At 45.6% G+C, this 16,954-nt stretch overlaps 1 protein-coding gene across 1 annotated transcript; it reads left to right on the top strand.

The window, feature by feature from the left end:
• Positions 1 to 4,369: 4,369 nt before the first annotated feature.
• ASXL1 (additional sex combs like 1, transcriptional regulator) lies at positions 4,370 to 16,816 on the top strand. Its single transcript, XM_009279537.2, has 11 exons — positions 4,370 to 4,446; positions 7,605 to 7,713; positions 8,836 to 8,956; positions 9,031 to 9,128; positions 9,482 to 9,575; positions 9,867 to 10,019; positions 10,451 to 10,614; positions 10,720 to 10,816; positions 11,322 to 11,427; positions 11,902 to 12,517; positions 13,256 to 16,816. The coding sequence occupies exons 1-11, from the start codon at positions 4,391 to 4,393 to the stop codon at positions 16,184 to 16,186; spliced, it is 4,545 nt and encodes a 1,514-aa protein (XP_009277812.1). The 5' UTR covers positions 4,370 to 4,390; the 3' UTR covers positions 16,187 to 16,816.
• Positions 16,817 to 16,954: the final 138 nt, after the last annotated feature.

The raw sequence follows: 16,954 nt of genomic DNA, 5'->3' as shown, positions 1-16,954 counted from the left end.
GGGTGGTTCCCCGCAGCCCGGCGCGGGCGGGGCTGGGGCCGCTCTCGCCGTGAGAACGGTTCGTTTTCTTCCTTTCAGATGGCTTGAGGCTCAGTGGGAGGAACGGGAGCCTCCGGAGAGAGGCCTGGCCTGGAGTCTGGGCAGCGCTGCTGTCAGAAGTTTCTGCTTTAATTACCGAGGCTGCAGGTTTCTTCCGTGCCCCCAAAACGCGGGCGGCGTGAGCGGCGTGTGTTCGGCTGCCCGTGCCAGCGACGGTACGGAGCCTCGGGGTTGGCGTCGCCGCGGTCAGGCGTTATTTTGTCGCTTTGGGTTTTAGGAGACGTAGCTGCGGGTATGTCTCGGTCTTCTTGTCTTTGAGAATCTGCTTGTTGAAGGCTTAAACTTCCAAACCCGGGTCTGCTTTGATGGTGTTTGCGTGGGTCTGTCGGAACACTGCTGTCGTTGGACCGCCGCAGTGGGAGAAGGGTCATTTCCCTCCATGAGGCGTTTAAGCCATATCTGTCTTGAACCCCATTTATAAACTAAGAAACATAAAAAGAAGAAACTTCGGCGTCTTTCAGGCAGTGAGCGTGAACCGGTCAGTAGTTTTATTTAAGGGGTGCGTTTGGAGGTGTTTAGGCTTCTTGCTCGGCACGGAGTGCCGACGGTCGCTGCTGTCCGCTTCTGCGGCTGGCTGGAAGGAGCTTGCTCTCTTTGGCCTCTGCCTAGGAGCTGCTCTCTCTCGGTGACGCGGTGACGCAGATCTGTGCAGGTACAGGAGTGCCAGTACATGGAGCAAGGGATGATCCGACTGCCGGCGTGAACGGATCTTTGCGGTTTCCTCCCCGTAGCCCTGTCAGTGGAACTCAGCTTGTGAGGATCTGGGCGCGCCTGCTGTGCAGCATACGGACATCTGTAGAAACGGATTTGCAGGGCTCGAGGGTGTTTTGTTTCTTTGTTTTTTTCTTTTGTGTGTGTGTGTTATTCTGGTTTTGCCTGGCCAGGTTATGTGTTGGAGCACATAGGCGTTCAGGAGGAACAGTATGGGTGAGTCCAGCTGAGACTCGTGTCTGGTATTGAGGATGTTCAGGATAGGTCTTGGTGCTCCTTCTGAGTAAGATTTGTTTGGCTATCGGAGTGTTTTCTTACTGCTTGCCAAGAGGAAACCTAATCAGACAAGCATCTGTCTTCCAGCAACTTGCATAATCTTTTGCGTGTAAATTATAACATTTTAGACCCACGTGACTTTGCTTGAAAAAATGGAAAAGGACATAAGCTACCTGCTGTAGAACTCACTGCGGGAATCTGGTGGGCTAGTACTTCATCGTGCGTTTCTCTTTGAGATCCTGGTTCTGTGAGCCAAGCGCGTCACTGCCGGTGGCAGGGATGCTTTCCTGGTAGGCGACCTCGGGGGCAGAGGCAGTGCTAGGTGACCTTGCACAAAGTCACCTCGTTCAAGTGTCCTGAGCTCTAACAGGTGAAAAAAAAATCAATATTTATAGGCTGCCCAAAGCAGCACAAGAGACTGTGACTCTAAAGCTGTCTCCTAATACACCTCCTCACCCTCATTGTGTGATGGGGAAAGGATCTCTTCACAAACACGGTTCCCCTCACCTGCCTTTTGGCCAGAGCCTCAGACGCAGTGGGTGCATGAGATGTCTAAGCCCCAACAGCATCTTAGAGCCATTGATGAACCAGAAATAAAACGATTATCCACTTAGAGAGACCTACGGTTGTGTAGCTGCACTCTCAGCTTGCAGGACTGATCGTAAATCCACTAAAAATAGATCTTCATTTAACATTAGTCTTACACATGCTCCCTGTCAAAATGCTTTTAATTTTCCTTTCTGACGTGTGCTATTGTATTTTGTATTCCTCTCGATGTTTCTGAGAATCATAGGCAAAAGTTCTTTTCAGTGTTGCTGCTCCTACAGAGCTAATACTATGCACGTTCCATAAAATAAGCGTTTAAAGATTCATTTGAACACCCAGAGCCGTAGGACGATTCAACAAGTGCTGTCAGAGCTAGGTGTCTAGTAAATTAATTGGGGGAGCGATGTAAACTTCCATAATTAGTCAAGGAACCCTTGACTATTGGCATTATAAATAGTGGAGGGGGGGAGGAAATCTTTCTGGGGGTAAGGAGTAGCTAACGTTGTTGAAGTTGTAGGTCCTGACGGGAGGCTGACGTGGCACGGGCAGTGTCAGGTTGGAGAGGGCTGGCGGGCCAGTGCTGGAGGTTGGGCTGTGGTGGCTAAAGCTGCAGGATCTTCTCTCCCCGAGTTCCTCCATTAAGTAGTCTGTACACCTAATATAGCTGTTGATTGGAAATTGTTCCCCTGAGCATAGATTCTTTTATCTTTATGTAAATGCTCATTCATGCTCAGTTTTAGGCTGTGTATTTTGCTTGCTGTGTCTGCCACTTGAGAGGGGTTTTATAAGCTGTGAAGAATTGCCTTATTTTTCAGAACAGGCATGTTCCATTTTGTGAATCTTGCACTCGGCTCGGGAGTGATGTGTTTCCCCTTGTCAGCCGTCTGCTCCCTTTGAGTGACGGGGGGTGACAGTTCATGAGGAAGGCATGGAAACGTCAAAAAAACCTCCATAGGTTACGATTAGTGAAGGAAGAAGTATGATGCAACTGTGTTGACTCGGAATTGAAATTGTTTACTCTCTCTGAATATGGGTTATCACTTTCTTTGATCTTTTCTTTAAACTCCTTGTGTTTTCATTGTGGTTTATCTCAGGTTACGTAGTTCTCAGATTTCCATCCCCTACCAGGTTAGCGCCACCGATGCTTATGGTCTTCAAGCATTTGAAAAATACATGTTGGGTGGATGTGATTTGAAGAAATTCCTTTTATCGCAAAATATAGTTGAAGTGCAGAACTACAGTGACATGGGTCGGGTTTTTTCTTTACTTGCGGAGGTTGGAGATGGTGTGGAGATGCAAATGGTGCCCTGCACAACGTTTTTTTTTTTGCAAATGTCCTGCTCGTGCGACTCCAGAAGGCAGAGTGCAGGCTGTGTGCCTTGCCACGGTGCTGCAGTGACTCAGTTCTAGATGTTGCTGATAGAAATGGGGCATTTGGGTTCCTCCACTGGCTTCTCACACGAGTCAAGCTGAAAGACGGCGTCGTGTTGCTGACTCCTCTAAAGCATGGTGACAAATGAAATCAGGATTGCGCATCATTGTGGCCATTACGTGAGGGGAATTTAGATGCAGTTATGATCAAAAAGTTCCCAAGTGAATACCCGTTGCTGCTTTTCTTGGCTGTTTCAGGCCATGTCCCGTGCCTATGTAGCAGTCTTTTCGCTCGATCAGACCCAGAGGTCTGTTGAGCTCAGTGTCTTTTGCATTCAGAGAGCAGCGCTGTCTGCTTCAGTGGAAGGCGCAGGAGACGGCGTGTGTTAGGCAGCTGTAGGGTAATCTGCTCCCAAAGAAACATCGCGGTTCACATCTACTGCAGCTTATTTTTGTTCATTGTTTCCTGTTTATGTGGGTAATCTTCTTATCCACAGAAATGTCCGGTCCTCTTTTTGAATCCTTGAGTTCCTGCTTCTAGACATTTTGGAGCAGTAAGTTCCACAGGCTTAAAAAAAAAAAAAAAAAAGTAATAGCCTCTTTAGTTCTTCACATGCAAGTGGCAATTCTATGCTTCATATAATATATGAAAGGATGAGTTGTAATTTATTGTATTGCCTTTTTAATACCTGATTTTACTCATTTTCTTTCGAAGGCAAGCAGTCCAAATCTTTTTAGTGTCTCTAGCCATAATTTTTTTCCACATCCTTCACTGTTATTGTTGTCCTTTTCTGAATTCTGTCCTTCTCTGACGAGAATTCTGACTCTTACCTGTGGTACCCTTCTTGAGATGGAGCGAAGATGAAATGAATGCAGTAATCCAAGGAAGGTACGCTATTGAATTATATAGTTGTACAGTAATACTTTTATTGGCAGAAAAATACTGGATGCTTTATTGAGAGGTAGGAAGGTGTGTGGCAGGGAGAACGTTTTACATCGTTAAAGGTCGCTAACACTGTCCGGTTTTGAAGGTTGTATGTGGCAGCAGCTCGGTCTAAGGTATATTGAAGTCTGTGGTAAAGCTTCCACTGGTTTCATGCCATGAGGTCAAGGCCAAATTCTGCTGCTTTTTCTCTCCTTCATGTTTGTATTTCAGTTAATTAGGGACCAGATTAAGGTAAGACTTTTGTGATCCTTACTGTGATCTAATCTTCAGAGAGCCTGAAATTTTTAGCGTGTCTTTTGCAGATGAATAAAGTTTTGAGAGGCGTATTATTGGATCTGAACCACAGCTTATGGAGTAGTTCTGTGAATGCAGAAGCAAATTCTGTAATGACACGTGGTCTTTCTGTCTTTTCAGGTGCTGGAAAATTACTCTGATGCTCCTATGACCCCAAAACAGATTCTGCAGGTCATAGAGGCTGAAGGACTAAAGGAAATGAGGTTAGTATTGACGATCTTGTCTAAAAGATAGTGTGGAGCATGGGGGAGGCTGCATATGAAGGCTTGTGTTGCTTCGTGCAATTCTGCCTCATCTCCAGCCCACTTTTCTTCTTCCTTTTTTCTCTTTCCAGCATGGTAATTTCAGATGACAGTATAGACATTTATGTACAGGTTGTGGGGATTTTTTTTCTTTGACAATAACTGGAAGCTGTTCTTGGATTTTTTGATAACATACAGTGTCCCCTCCAGCTGCATATGAAGGCTTGTGTTGCTTCGTGCAATTCTGCCTCATCTCCAGCCCACTTTTCTTCTTCCTTTTTTCTCTTTCCAGCATGGTAATTTCAGATGACAGTATAGACATTTATGTACAGGTTGTGGGGATTTTTTTTCTTTGACAATAACTGGAAGCTGTTCTTGGATTTTTTGATAACATACAGCGTCCCCTCCATCTATTGTAAAATAAATGCCTGTTGCAGATCAGACTCCTGCATCTGCAGGATGTACAGTTGGTACAACAACATAAGTGTTGTACTTACCACTTGCTTGTCTGGTTCTCTCATAAGTAGCTCCCGGTAGTTTTTGCTATTGTGACTCTAGTTTGAGAACAGTTTAAGTTTTGTCTCCTCTGATGCTTCATTTCTAGTGCAGACATTATGTTTTAGGAGACTCAAAAAAAGTCATCTTTATTTTAAATTACTATACTGGCTTCTGCTCAGATTTTCGAGCACCGTGATAGCACAGCTCATGCTGTTGTGGCTCTTGACACGGTACGGAGGAGATGCCCATCTCAATGTGGGTTTCATATGGAAAAGAACCTGATATGGAGCCTCGGAAATGACAGGAGTGGGAGACTGTTTTCTTTGGTTAAGTTCCTGTGAACTTCCATCTGTTTCTGTGACAGCACTAGAAGAGAAACACAGAGTGTCTTGCAGATCAAAGAAAGTAGGTAACTGTGATAGTCCAAATGCCTCAGTTAGTGCTGCGTGGCAAAAAAAGAAAGTTTGGCTACCAGAGACAGAAGAAGCAGTCTCTTTTGGCTGCTGCCCATTGATTGACTTCTGGGGAATCCAGATGCGTCGACTGTTTCTAGTCTTGCTTCCCCCTCACCTTGATTCTGTGGTCTGTTTTCCACTGTGCTGTTTGCGTTTCCTGAACCTGTACTTTGCCCAGCTACAGAAGGTAAACTGAACTAATTTCTTCTGGGACCCAACAACTCAAAATGTTAGCTTGTTTCTGCTCCTTGTTTGTGTCTGAAATCAGAAAACAGCTGGGATAGTTTGAATAGTGAAAATTGGTTATGCGTACAGGGGTGTTGTGTATAGGAGTTGCCATTGTTTGGAGAGGGACGATGCCGGCGCGTGTTGCTGCATCGATATCGGAGCTGTTAGAACGCCCGCCTGCCGCTGGCGGTCCTTGCTGAGGAGGTCTTCACGGGTTTGGATAATGGGTGGTGGTTTCACAGCTCTGAGCAGAATTCAGATAGGCTTTTAATGAGGACCTTCATATAGCTTTGTTTTAATCAATACTCTGCACCTTTCTTACATCAGTCCTTCTGCTTAAGCAGATAGTTGAAGATCTACGTGCATAGGCTGTCCTCTGCTAAAGGTAATAGCAGGTCTCTTTTCACACACATAAATTATCCTGGTGCTTTCCCGGTTTTGACAAGTGACCTGTCACAGTACGTAACTAAAGACCAGACTTTGGAGCATGTGTCAAGTTAAATCCCACAGAGCTAAATCGTTCCTTTAAAGGTCGATGTTTTTCCCTTGGGATATCTGCTTTTCCTTCCCTGGTCATTAATTCTCTGCTGTAAGAAAAGACTCTTTTCTTCAGAGCATAATTGTTCACGGAATAAAGGCAGTGATCCTGCCTAGCTAAATATGCAGCGGACTTTGCTGGTACTTGTAATAGAAGCCCTTCCTGAAGGAAATAGCCTGGTGGCTCAGGGTGTTTTTCCCTTTGAATCAATACTGAGCCAGTGTTCCCTGGTTTGGGGGTCACGCTGGTCTGTTGGGAGGGCCGTGTTCCTTACGGGTGGCGTTAATGGTCCTGCGTGGCTGATGCTCGAGCCAGGACACTTGGGCCCAGCACCATTGCCGCGTTCTAGCTCCTAGGAGAGTTTTAATTGTGTGCTTTTTTTCTCAGTTCGGGGAAAACTATTTATTTTGCCATTCTGAGAAAGCATGATTGTGTGCTTTTTTTCTCAGTTCGGGGAAAACTATTTTGCCATTCTGAGAAAGCGTGCTCTGTGGCTGGTTCGCGTGCTTGGAGCGTCTGTTAAACACAGAAGGGAAAACACTGTCTAACAGGACAGAAGGCTGGAAATTTTTTTCATAGTATCTAAAAGTGATACAGGGTAATTTTGTCTGCTGCCAAGGCTTGTGAAGGAATGTCCAAAAATCAAACGCATTCAGGGTGGAAACAGAAATTGTTTTAAGTTTTCAATTTGAGAATTATTTTCTTTGAAGTATTTTGTCTCAATCCAGTTTTCCGTTTCACTTTTTATTAAGAAAAGAATGAAATCGATACTGCTTTGATGTCTCTTCCAGGTAACTTTCTGCATGTACATGTGTGATGTATTGGAAAACATGAGATTACGTGGCACAGAAGTTCCATCAGTGTGAGTGTAGGATGGTTGCTTTAACCAGGGACTTACGTAGGACTTGACAAATTAGTGCATCAGACCTTTTATATCTAACTCTGCTAGTGCAGTTTTGTCTGTGACAGGTCAGGGAAGACGTTTCCAGAAACACGGCTGCGTACAATTTATGCTGGTTTTGTTTACCTCTTTCTACTGCTGAATAAATCTGGGGTTTTTTTTGTAAAATAATCCAACCCTGAAAGCTTCAAGAAGAGAAAGGGAGGGAATGGGTAATAAAAATTAGAAATGTCTAAAAATGGCTGAGTGTGACTTTAAAATTGGCGTAACATTTCCTGTTTTCTGCCAGTTGCTTCGCTGTGATGTGTTGAGGCTGATACACAGGTCAAAAAGGAAAACAGTAATACTGTTCTGACTGAAGTGCCCATCCCATAAAGTTAACGAGCGTCATCTCTGTTCCCCTCAGTCAGCTAAATGATGCCCATTTAAACAGATCTTTCGGGCTGTTTTCTTGATAAGGCCATTTCTTAACACTGTTTTCTGCCTTTCTGTGTTTCAGTGGCACTTCTCCCCTAGCCTGCCTCAACGCCATGCTCCATTCCAATTCAAGGGGAGGTGATGGACTCTTTTACAAACTGCCTGGACGCATCAGCCTTTTCACGCTCAAGGTAAATGCCGAGTTCCTGCTCTCCACTGAGGGCCGAGGTGCGAGTTCTGCTTGTTATGCATAGCTGAGCGTTACAGTGTCACTGAGCATCGCATGAGCTGAATGTGCTGCATGTGAGATCGTCAGGTGGAGGAGTGCCTGGAATTCATTATTTCATTAGAGCTTGTATCTTTCAGCTATATTCGGTCATATATGAGAAATTCCTTTTAAAAACCCCTATTATTTCTTGAATTGCACAAGCAAGATAAATCCTCTTATTCCAGTACTTGGTGTCCAACTCAGGTGGCTGCTTATTGAAACAGTCCCATTCGCTCCTTTCCTGCCAGCCACAAGGGAGCACAGCCAACCAATAAATTAAATTGGTCCAAGAGCTTGTAGCTACAAGTAAAATCTTGATAGGAAAATGTATATTCATTCTTCTGGTTGTTTGTTTTGTGTTCCGCTGCATTCTGTGTATATTTAGCATCATCATTCGCCTCAGATCTTGAGGTCTCTCTGGAATGTTTTCTATTTTTAGTTTATTGTCCCCATAATCTTAAATGTTGAAAATGTTTCCGGTCTTAGGCTTTTCTTTTGCATTGTTTTGTACTGTTGGATTCCCTGATAAATATCAGTTTGATAGACGACAGGTATCTCAGCTATTTCATTTGCATCTTTTTCTCTGCTGTCAGAACATTTTGTTGAATTGCCGTATTTTGCTGAAAACAGGTGGAATTGAAATGGCTTTCATTATACAAGTAGAAAATATATCTCTTAAGCTTACTATCTTAGTAATTGGCTACTCTGATGCTACCTGTTCTTTCGTAGTAAGAATTTCTCTTTAATAGAAACGGCTTGCTTGCGGAAGAGTGCAACGAATTATTAACGTTACGTATTTGGGATCTATTTGAGTTACTCATCTAGGAGGTGTCTATGAAGCGTGCTAATAGTTTAGATGACTTCTGTTCCACTATGAGCCCAAATATACCTAAAAATGTCTTTCTGCATCAAGGATTAAAGTAGGGAAGATGGAAAAAAATTAAGCGTAAAAACTATATGCACTGAACCGCCTGTTCCCGTTGGTTTAAGTCGCAGTGGTTGGGAGGGAGGACTGTAGCCATCCCAGTTCTGTTTGCCCGTTTAGAAGGATGCCTTGCAGTGGTCTCGGAACCTGTCTGTGCCAGAAGGGGAGGAGCTGGAGGATACAGCAGACGCAGAAAGTTGCGAGTCCAATGAAGCGAGCACTGTGAGTGGTGATAATGATGGTAAGTGTCTAATGACATTCGTCTTCAACTATAGGATCTACTTCTGTGTCCGACTGAGTGCCCATCTCTTTCAGTGTCTCTTGATGAAACCTCCTCTAATGCCTCCTGTTCCACTGAGTCTCAGAGCAAGGGACCCGCTACTACCAGGGAGAGCTACAGAACCGCCTCCCAGGTAGGAAAAAGTGGGACTAATGGGAAGCAGGAATCCTCTCAAGGGGAGCTTTCATTACTGCATGATGGTTGGGTGAGCATGACAGGGACTAGTTGTGCACAGGTGCCTCAGAGAGAGTTATGGGGCTGCCTCCTTAGGTGGGGAGTTTACAGTATGGGGAGGGATCATATACAGGGAGGTAATTTTGAATTCTCTGCTATTCCTGTGTAATTATTATATGTAATGACACCTGAAGATTTACCTAGCAGCTAGGTAGTTCTTTAACTGGGAAATGTGCTGCTTAGAAGATCATTTTACCCCTCTGTAATGTCTTTGTTTCTTTGTTTTGTTTTTGGTTTCTTTCTGGACCACAGACAACCAAACAAAAGAAAAAGACCGGTGTAATGCTGCCACGTGTTGTCTTAACACCACTGAAAGTAAATGGGGCACACATGGAGTCTGCCTCTGGTGAGCATTGCTTTTGTTGTGGTGGTTTTCTAATGACTGCATAGACAGCTTTTAGTCAGTTGTCCCTAGTTATCTATAAGTTTGCCTGAGGATTTCTTTAGCACTTGGTGAGAACGCATGTGACCGTAGAGAGCTGTGTATGTGTTTAACTCCATCAAAATAGTTGGTAACTGGGCAATACCCTGTAATGGTGGATCTGTTATTGGCAGATAATTCTTGTATGTTAAACCACTCTCCAAGTTGGGCTTCTGCTGTTCTTTGCATATTTTTATGAAATTGTTTTGCTTTTAGGCTTCACAGGAAGGCATGCTGATGGGGAGAGCAGTAGCACATCCAGCAGCAGCAGCTCCTCTTTGGCGCTGTGCAAAGCCACCTTGCGTAGCAGAACAGAAATAAACAGGGATCCTCCGCAGCTTCTGAGAGGTATCCGAAAGCCCACAGCTGGTAGGTGCTTCTGATTAAAGTTAGAAGGCTAATTGGCCAGGAGAGCAGGCAGTGTTGAAGTCCGTGTGTATCTGAGAAGACACCGAAGTTCTCTTCCTTCAGAAGGCGTATGGCGATCTTAGGGCTCGCAAGCCGGACCTTCCTCCCCGAACATTAGCGAGACAGTTGTTTAAAAGTTTGCCTGCTCTGAAGAGCAGCATCGAGAATTGTACCTGAACGTGACAGAAGTGTGACCTCATATCGAAATTCCAGATGCACGTCTATTCATTAGTGTGTTTGAGAGTCTTTCTTCATACTTGAATAGTACAGTCTTTTCTCATAGTAGATCTTGCTCCTTTTGCTGTAGTAGTTTGACGTGAATTTCTTGCCCATAATGCTGGAATACTTTTATACAACAATGTTTATTTTGTTTGCCTGTCCTTAAACTACAGGGCAAATGAAACGAAACAGGGGTGAGGATATTGACTTTGAAACACCTGGTTCCATTCTTGTCAATACAAACCTGCGAGCTCTGATAAACTCCAGAACCTTTAATGCGCTCCCATCGCACTTTCAGCAGCAGCTTCTTTACCTCCTTCCAGAGGTTGATAGACAGGTATGAGGGTGCAGCACTTGGGTGTTTTCCATTCACTGCATCGCCTCTCACTTGCGGAACGGCTGGAGCAAATGTTTTCTGTTTGTCCTGGGTTTGTCCCGTTAGGTTGGGGCTGATGGGCTGATGCGTCTCAGTGGCAGCGCTCTGAATAATGAATTCTTCACCCACGCTGCGCAGAGCTGGAGAGAACGACTAGCTGATGGTGAGTACGTTTGCTTTCCTAGGTGGTTGGAGAATAGGTGCTCATTTTATGGGACTTTTTTTGTTTTTCTTTTACAGTTAATGAATGATAATTTAGTCCAGCTTTGCAGCGTATCTGGCTATGTTGCCCCCAACTTTTCTTCGTTTTTTCTTTTTTCTTTTCTTTAAAATCAAAGATGTGTTTTCCTTCGGTGCCGTGGGACCTTCCGAACGAAGTGGTAGAGGTGTAAAGTAGTGCCAGACTTACCTTTCCTTAAAGGGTGGCCTGTGTCTGGTAAAACATGATTATTTTTTTTTTTTTCAGACTTGCTTGAGGCTGTGTGACCATTGCCCTTAAGGAGTTGCAGGCAGCACGTGGATCCATAGTAAAGTGGAGAGCAGGGCGATAACAGAAAATCTGTCCTTCTTACATATAGCTACTGTACTATACGGTTAAAACGCAAAAGGTTGCATTTGCAGAATCAGTTTTGTTTGGAACTGAATTTCAGTCTCTTGCTTCCATGTAGGTGAATTCACCCATGAGATGCAAGTTCGAATTCGGCAGGAGATGGAAAAGGAAAAGAGAGTGGAGCAATGGAAAGAGAAGTTCTTTGAGGACTACTATGGACAAAAGTGAGAAATTTTACCTCATCTGTCCTGTTTTGTCTGTGTTTGTGCAGGTGGCAGAGTGTGTTTCTGCTTGTGGATACCTGAGAAGATGCAGCGTAAAGTCCTTGGAAAAAATACAGGTTGTGGGGCGAATCGTTCGGACTGTTGCTCCAGGGAAATCCATTGGTGGAATTGGCCGGGTCACAGCAGAATTTTGTAGCCCGTCTGTTTTGTTTCCAAGACGAGTTAATATTACTCGTTTTCCATCACAAATCTTTACACTTTCTTGTTTTTCTCATTCCCTGTGATAGTAATGTGGGATAGCAAATGTATAGGTAATCTCATTGCAGACTGACTTGATGAGGTTTTGATGAGTCTCTGCTTTGTAATCTGTATGTTACTGTGTATGGTGGTGACAGTACCCCTATAAGTAAAAGATGAAATGCTTAAATTAGGATGGGCTTTAGCTTTTAGCTAGTTTTTATGTTTGCCTCATAGGTTGGGCTTGACCCAAGAAGAATCCCAGGAGCAGAATTTGGTGCAAGAAGATGCTGAGAACAGGACAGGACTGTCTGTTAAAGGAGAAGCAAGACTGCCGCGCAGTCCTTCTACAAGGCAGAGAGATGGGCACTTCAAGAAACGCTCCCGGGCCGACCTGCGATGCAGAGCCAGGCGGAGCCTGTACAAATTGCGTGAACCTGAGCAAACAGAGGCTTCCAAAGAGACTGCTTCTGTGGGACCAGATTCCTCTCTTCATAAAGAGTCAAAGCCTGAGATAGACCTGAAGAAAGATGACCTGACGAGCCCTTCGGCTGCAGTACTGAAGCCAGAGAGTTCAGAATTGCACCTCTCTCCAGAGACTTCCAAATTACACAGTAAATCGGAAGATCTGTCACTGGCAGCTGCAAACAGAATTCCCAGTTTGCCCCAGGAGAACTCTGCTCGGGAGTCGAAGGACCAGAAGAGGAAATGCTTTGAGGAGGCTGCCTCTGCGTCCTTCCCCGAAAAGAAGCCCCGGCTTGAAGATCGTCAGTCCTTTCGTAACACAATTGAAAGTGTTCACCCAGAAAAGCCACAGCCTACTAAAGAGGAGCCAAAAGTCCCACCCATCCGGGTAGGAAAGAGAATTATAGCCGCTTGGTATCTCAGGGCTGTCATGCTCAGTAGCGTCAAAGCATTATTAAAATGTCAAGTGTTGTCATCTTAAGAGAAGTGGAAGGGTTTCATTGGTAGAGCTGGCTAAGTACCTCTGATTACCACAGTTTACTATCTTATTTAGACAGGCAAAGAATGGAAAATCATTCCAAGGTCTTTGCACAAGAGCGCAGGGTAACCTTGACTTACTCTGTTAGTTTGCATTTCTGTGGATACAGAAATCACTTCTCCTGAAACTAGCTGACTTGTTGCAAAAAAGACCTTCAAATCATATTCTTTACCCTGTGCCGTTTCTCAGTCCCTTTCCTTTTGGGCAGAGTCTTAGAATTCTTTCTGACTCTTCCCATTTTGACTAGAGGTATCCATCTTGTTAGCTTCAGGGTAGTCATCCTGATGTAAAGGAGACCATTTTGATTTCTGAAGATCTGAATGCAGATCACTCATTTCGTATTTGCCTGCTGGCTCTGGTAAAACAATGTTAGTATTAAGTGAGCTTTACATATCGCATGACAGAGCACATAAGCAGAGGTTTCGGGGAGCATGCTACTTCTCTACCAAAATTAGTTTTTAGTTTGGAATTTTAAATTTTTGTTGAATTCTTGTGATAAGAATTGTGATGAACAGATGCTAATAAAATGCGTTTCGCTGTCTGAAAATGGTCAAGTGTTAGAACTAATTGCTTTTCCCTTTCTTTCAGATTCAACTTTCACGTATTAAACCACCCTGGGTGGTTAAAGGTCAGCCCGCTTACCAGATATGCCCCAGGATCATCCCCAACACGGAGCCCTCCAGCCGGGGCAGGACTGGGGCCAGAACACTCGCAGACATTAAAGCCCGTGCTTTGCAAGCCCGAGCCCAGCGAGAAGCTGCTACAGCTGCCATTGGAGGTGGGGGTGGCCCAGGTGGAGGGAGAAGCACCGATGAGGGAGGTGGCGGAGGAGAACCCAGCAGCCATGCAGAGCACAGGAGATCAAAGAGAACTCATGGAAAGCGTTCGTCAGATCTACAACGAACACAATTACTGTCGTCTCTCCATCTGAATGGAGAAAAGGCTAACTCCGAGGTGGCTGCTCAGGAGGCTAACAGGAATTCCTTCGCCTCTTCAAGACAAGACCCCTTTTCCTCAAAGAGTGAGGGAAGTGGCGTTCTGGAATGCACTGCAGGCTCTAGCTCAGGGGAACCTCAGCCTGGTGATGGTTCACCTGGAAGGCAGTTCTGTGATGCTTTGACTGGGTCATCCTTAGACAATGCAACTTCTGAGAGGCAGGAGGAAGGCCCTGAGCAGCTCCTCTGTGACCCAAGGACCGAAACCCCATCTTGTGTTGCGTCACAGGAGAGGCAAAGTACAAAGCTGAAATGCGTGGTTCCTCCGGTAAACGGTCTGTCGTGTTCTCGGGTGCAGGGAGCCGTCATCAGCCCTACGGGAGGCAGGGTTGTGTCAGACCTCAAGGATGTTAGTGCTCCCGCCGTACAGCTGGATTATCATTCTGATGTAAAGGAAAATTCCTCCAGTTGTCCTGCTCTTCCGCCAGAATTGTCATCAGGCGGTAAAGAATGCCAGGAGCCAGAAATGGCGTCTAGATTTAGATTTAATGGCTCTGAAATGTTTGTGGAAAAATGTGTGGCTGATAGTGATAACTCGAAAACGGTGACTACTGGAGCGGAGAAAGCAGTGCCTGCACTGTACAACTTTTCACACCTGCAGGCAGAGAAAGAGAGTGATGGCAAACTAAGTAATGAAGAACAGAATACAGAGTCTCTGGTGAAGCCCTCTTTACACGATGACTTTATTTCTCAGAATAGGATAGATACCTCTGAAAAACTTCTGCAGCTGGGGGAGAGGTGCCCCAGAACAGAACCAGAAAACGCACGTCAGCCACTGAGAGAGACTCAAGAGTTCAAGACAAACGGAGATGATGAAATACAGAGTACGCACAGTGAAACAACAGATACTGCTTCAGATTTTGAAGGTGACGTAGCTGATGAGAACGTAGAGATGGATATACGTTTCAGACATGTCAGCTGCAGGGAGGTGGCTGGGAAAGACTCCTCCTGTCACAGCAGCGCTGAGAGATGTGGTAGGATTAGATCAAAATCATCTGTGGAAACAGAGAGTCTGGCCTACGTTGTGGACTTCCCTGCAGTCGCAGCGATGAGCACTGCACCTCCATCTCAGAGGTGGGGACCACATGCACCATTGCCCCAGAAACCTGAGCGGCCGACAGGTTCTGCTCAGCCCGTGTCCTCTGCTGAAACCAACAACCCTTTGGTGATGCAGCTGCTTAAGGGGAACCTTCCACTGGAAGAAGTTCTCCCAGTATCTCATGCCAACGTCAAGCTGGAAGTTACAGAGCCGCTGCTGGACAAGCAGTCGGAAGGCCTCTCCCTGCAAATGGAGAGAGGTAGCAGTTGCTATTTTGGCAAAGAATCTTCTCCAGATGTAGGAATAAAGACGAGTGCCCTAAGCAGGAGTGATGACTTCCACTCAATGAGATCTTCCATAGATCCCCAGGAGAAGAAGTGCGGATCAGGGGCAGCATTGCCTAGAGCAGGGGATGCAGAGGATCAGTCCATTCCAGAAAAACATTCCAAAATTGGCTCAACTTTAAGCTGCCAAGACCAACTGGCAAATGTGGCAAGTGCCTCTCAGAAGCCTGAAGATATGGGCCCTCGGGAAAGAACGTTTTCTTCCTGTAGCTTTGAGGAGCAGAAGGAGTTGCCCAAGGTCCATCGGGTGCCACAGCACAACCCATTAACAAGTGTCATCGCAAATAAAAGCCCGGAGAAGTTGAATGCCTCTATGGAGCCTCGGTTTTTATCTCCAGCTGTAACTTCTCTTGGCCCAAGCCAGACAGGGGGTACCTCGGTCAGTAAAAATTATGTTGGAGTTCAAGGCAAAAAACTCTTTGGTTCTGGTTTTCCTTGCAGCCCCAGTGTTAGACTGCATCACTCCAGGGCTTTGGATCAAGTTTCAGCCATGGGAACCTTGTCCCCCAGCAAACAGATTCCTCTGAACAAGACCTGTGCATCAGGAGAAGGAATGCCAGCTGCAGGGGAAGAATGGACTTCAAAGCAGCACACCAACACCCTGGGAGGAATAAAAAACGGGAATGTGTTGGCATGTGGCAGCCCAGCCAAGCGTAACGCGGAGAACCGGAAGGATGCAGCACAAAACCCCGTGGAGCTGACGGAGCATTTGCAAAGTGTTCCGCTGGTTATGGACTTGCCATTTTTTAAGTTTTCAAGAGAACCAGGAAAAGGACACAATCACCCTTTGGAGCCTTCTTCCATACCCTCTCAGCTCAATATCAAGCAAGCATTTTATGGGAAGCTTTCTAAGCTGCAGCTTAATTCCACCAGCTTTAATTATTCATCCAACACTCCGGCTTTTCCCAGAAGTCTTGCTGGAAGCATGATGCAGCTAACCCACAAAGCGAACTTTGCTGCGAACCATAACACGTCCCTTTCTGTGCAGATGTTTGCTGATGGCAGCAGCGTTGACGAGATATCGTTCAAGTGCTCCTGCAGCCTTAAAGCCATGATCATGTGTAAAGGCTGCGGGGCGTTTTGCCACGATGACTGTATAGGACCCTCTAAGCTTTGTGTATTGTGCCTTGTGGTGAGATAATAAATTATGGCCATGGGACAAATTGTATATTCAGTGTGTGTATTTTGATAACGACTGATCCTAAAGCCTGTACACAAAATACTATTCTGTTTATAGTAGAAATGCTATTACACTTTGTTTTGGTGAGGAAAGTTGACCTGCCACTTCCCACTAAAATCTACAGTGCAAAACCCTTTCTTGCTCACGGTTACACTCCACTATCCGGGCTGCGCCCCACTGGAGCGATCCTTCTGCTTAGTGCTATCGTGGAAATACTGATTGTGCTCTGGTACACGTGCTGAGGCTAACACCTGAGTGAGAGGCAGTTTGCTGTGGCAATCCGTGGACCCTCTGTCGAGGAAATCTTTACATCCAAAGGAACTGGAACAGGGTGTTTTCTATTTCAGGGCTGCGCTAGGTGAGGCCCTACAGTCTTCCACTCTCCCCTTCTGCCATCTCCATTCTTGGTTTGCGTGGGAAGTACCGCTGTACAGTAAGCGTAAGCGAAGAGCTGCTCTGCAGGTGACGGTTCTGTACGGTCTTTGGATGCTACAGCAGAACGCGGTGCCCCGTAGAACACTCTGCAGGTGGCCGTAGAGCCCTATTCAGCTAACCGTACCCTGGATGGAGCCGGCTCGGAGGATGCAAGAAGAAGAGGGGGGGGAAAAAAAAAAGTGGCAGGTGCCAACCGAATGCCTTCTGCTGGTCTGCAGGAAGATGTGTGGCCCGGGGAACTGTGTGCCTGGCTGAACTCTTGGACCGGCTGATGTGACTGCCTCTTTTGGCTGA

Source organism: Aptenodytes forsteri, unplaced genomic scaffold, assembly GCF_000699145.1.
Source record: "Aptenodytes forsteri isolate BGI_AS27 unplaced genomic scaffold, ASM69914v1 Scaffold483, whole genome shotgun sequence".
Lineage (NCBI taxonomy): Eukaryota > Metazoa > Chordata > Aves > Sphenisciformes > Spheniscidae > Aptenodytes > Aptenodytes forsteri.
Note: the sequence above shows the minus strand (reverse complement) of the source record. Positions and strands in the feature narration are given on the sequence as shown.

What these genes read in the sequence shown, in the direction of transcription:
- ASXL1 (XM_009279537.2), top strand. Translation starts at nt 4,391, where the DNA reads ATGACCCCAAAACAGATTCTGCAGGTCATAGAGGCTGAAGGACTAAAG. An exon ending in ACACATGGAGTCTGCCTCTG is followed by an intron (nt 9,576 to 9,866) that starts GTGAGCATTGCT and finishes TTTTGCTTTTAG; the next exon opens with GCTTCACAGGAAGGCATGCT. An exon ending in GAGAGAACGACTAGCTGATG is followed by an intron (nt 10,817 to 11,321) that starts GTGAGTACGTTT and finishes GCTTCCATGTAG; the next exon opens with GTGAATTCACCCATGAGATG.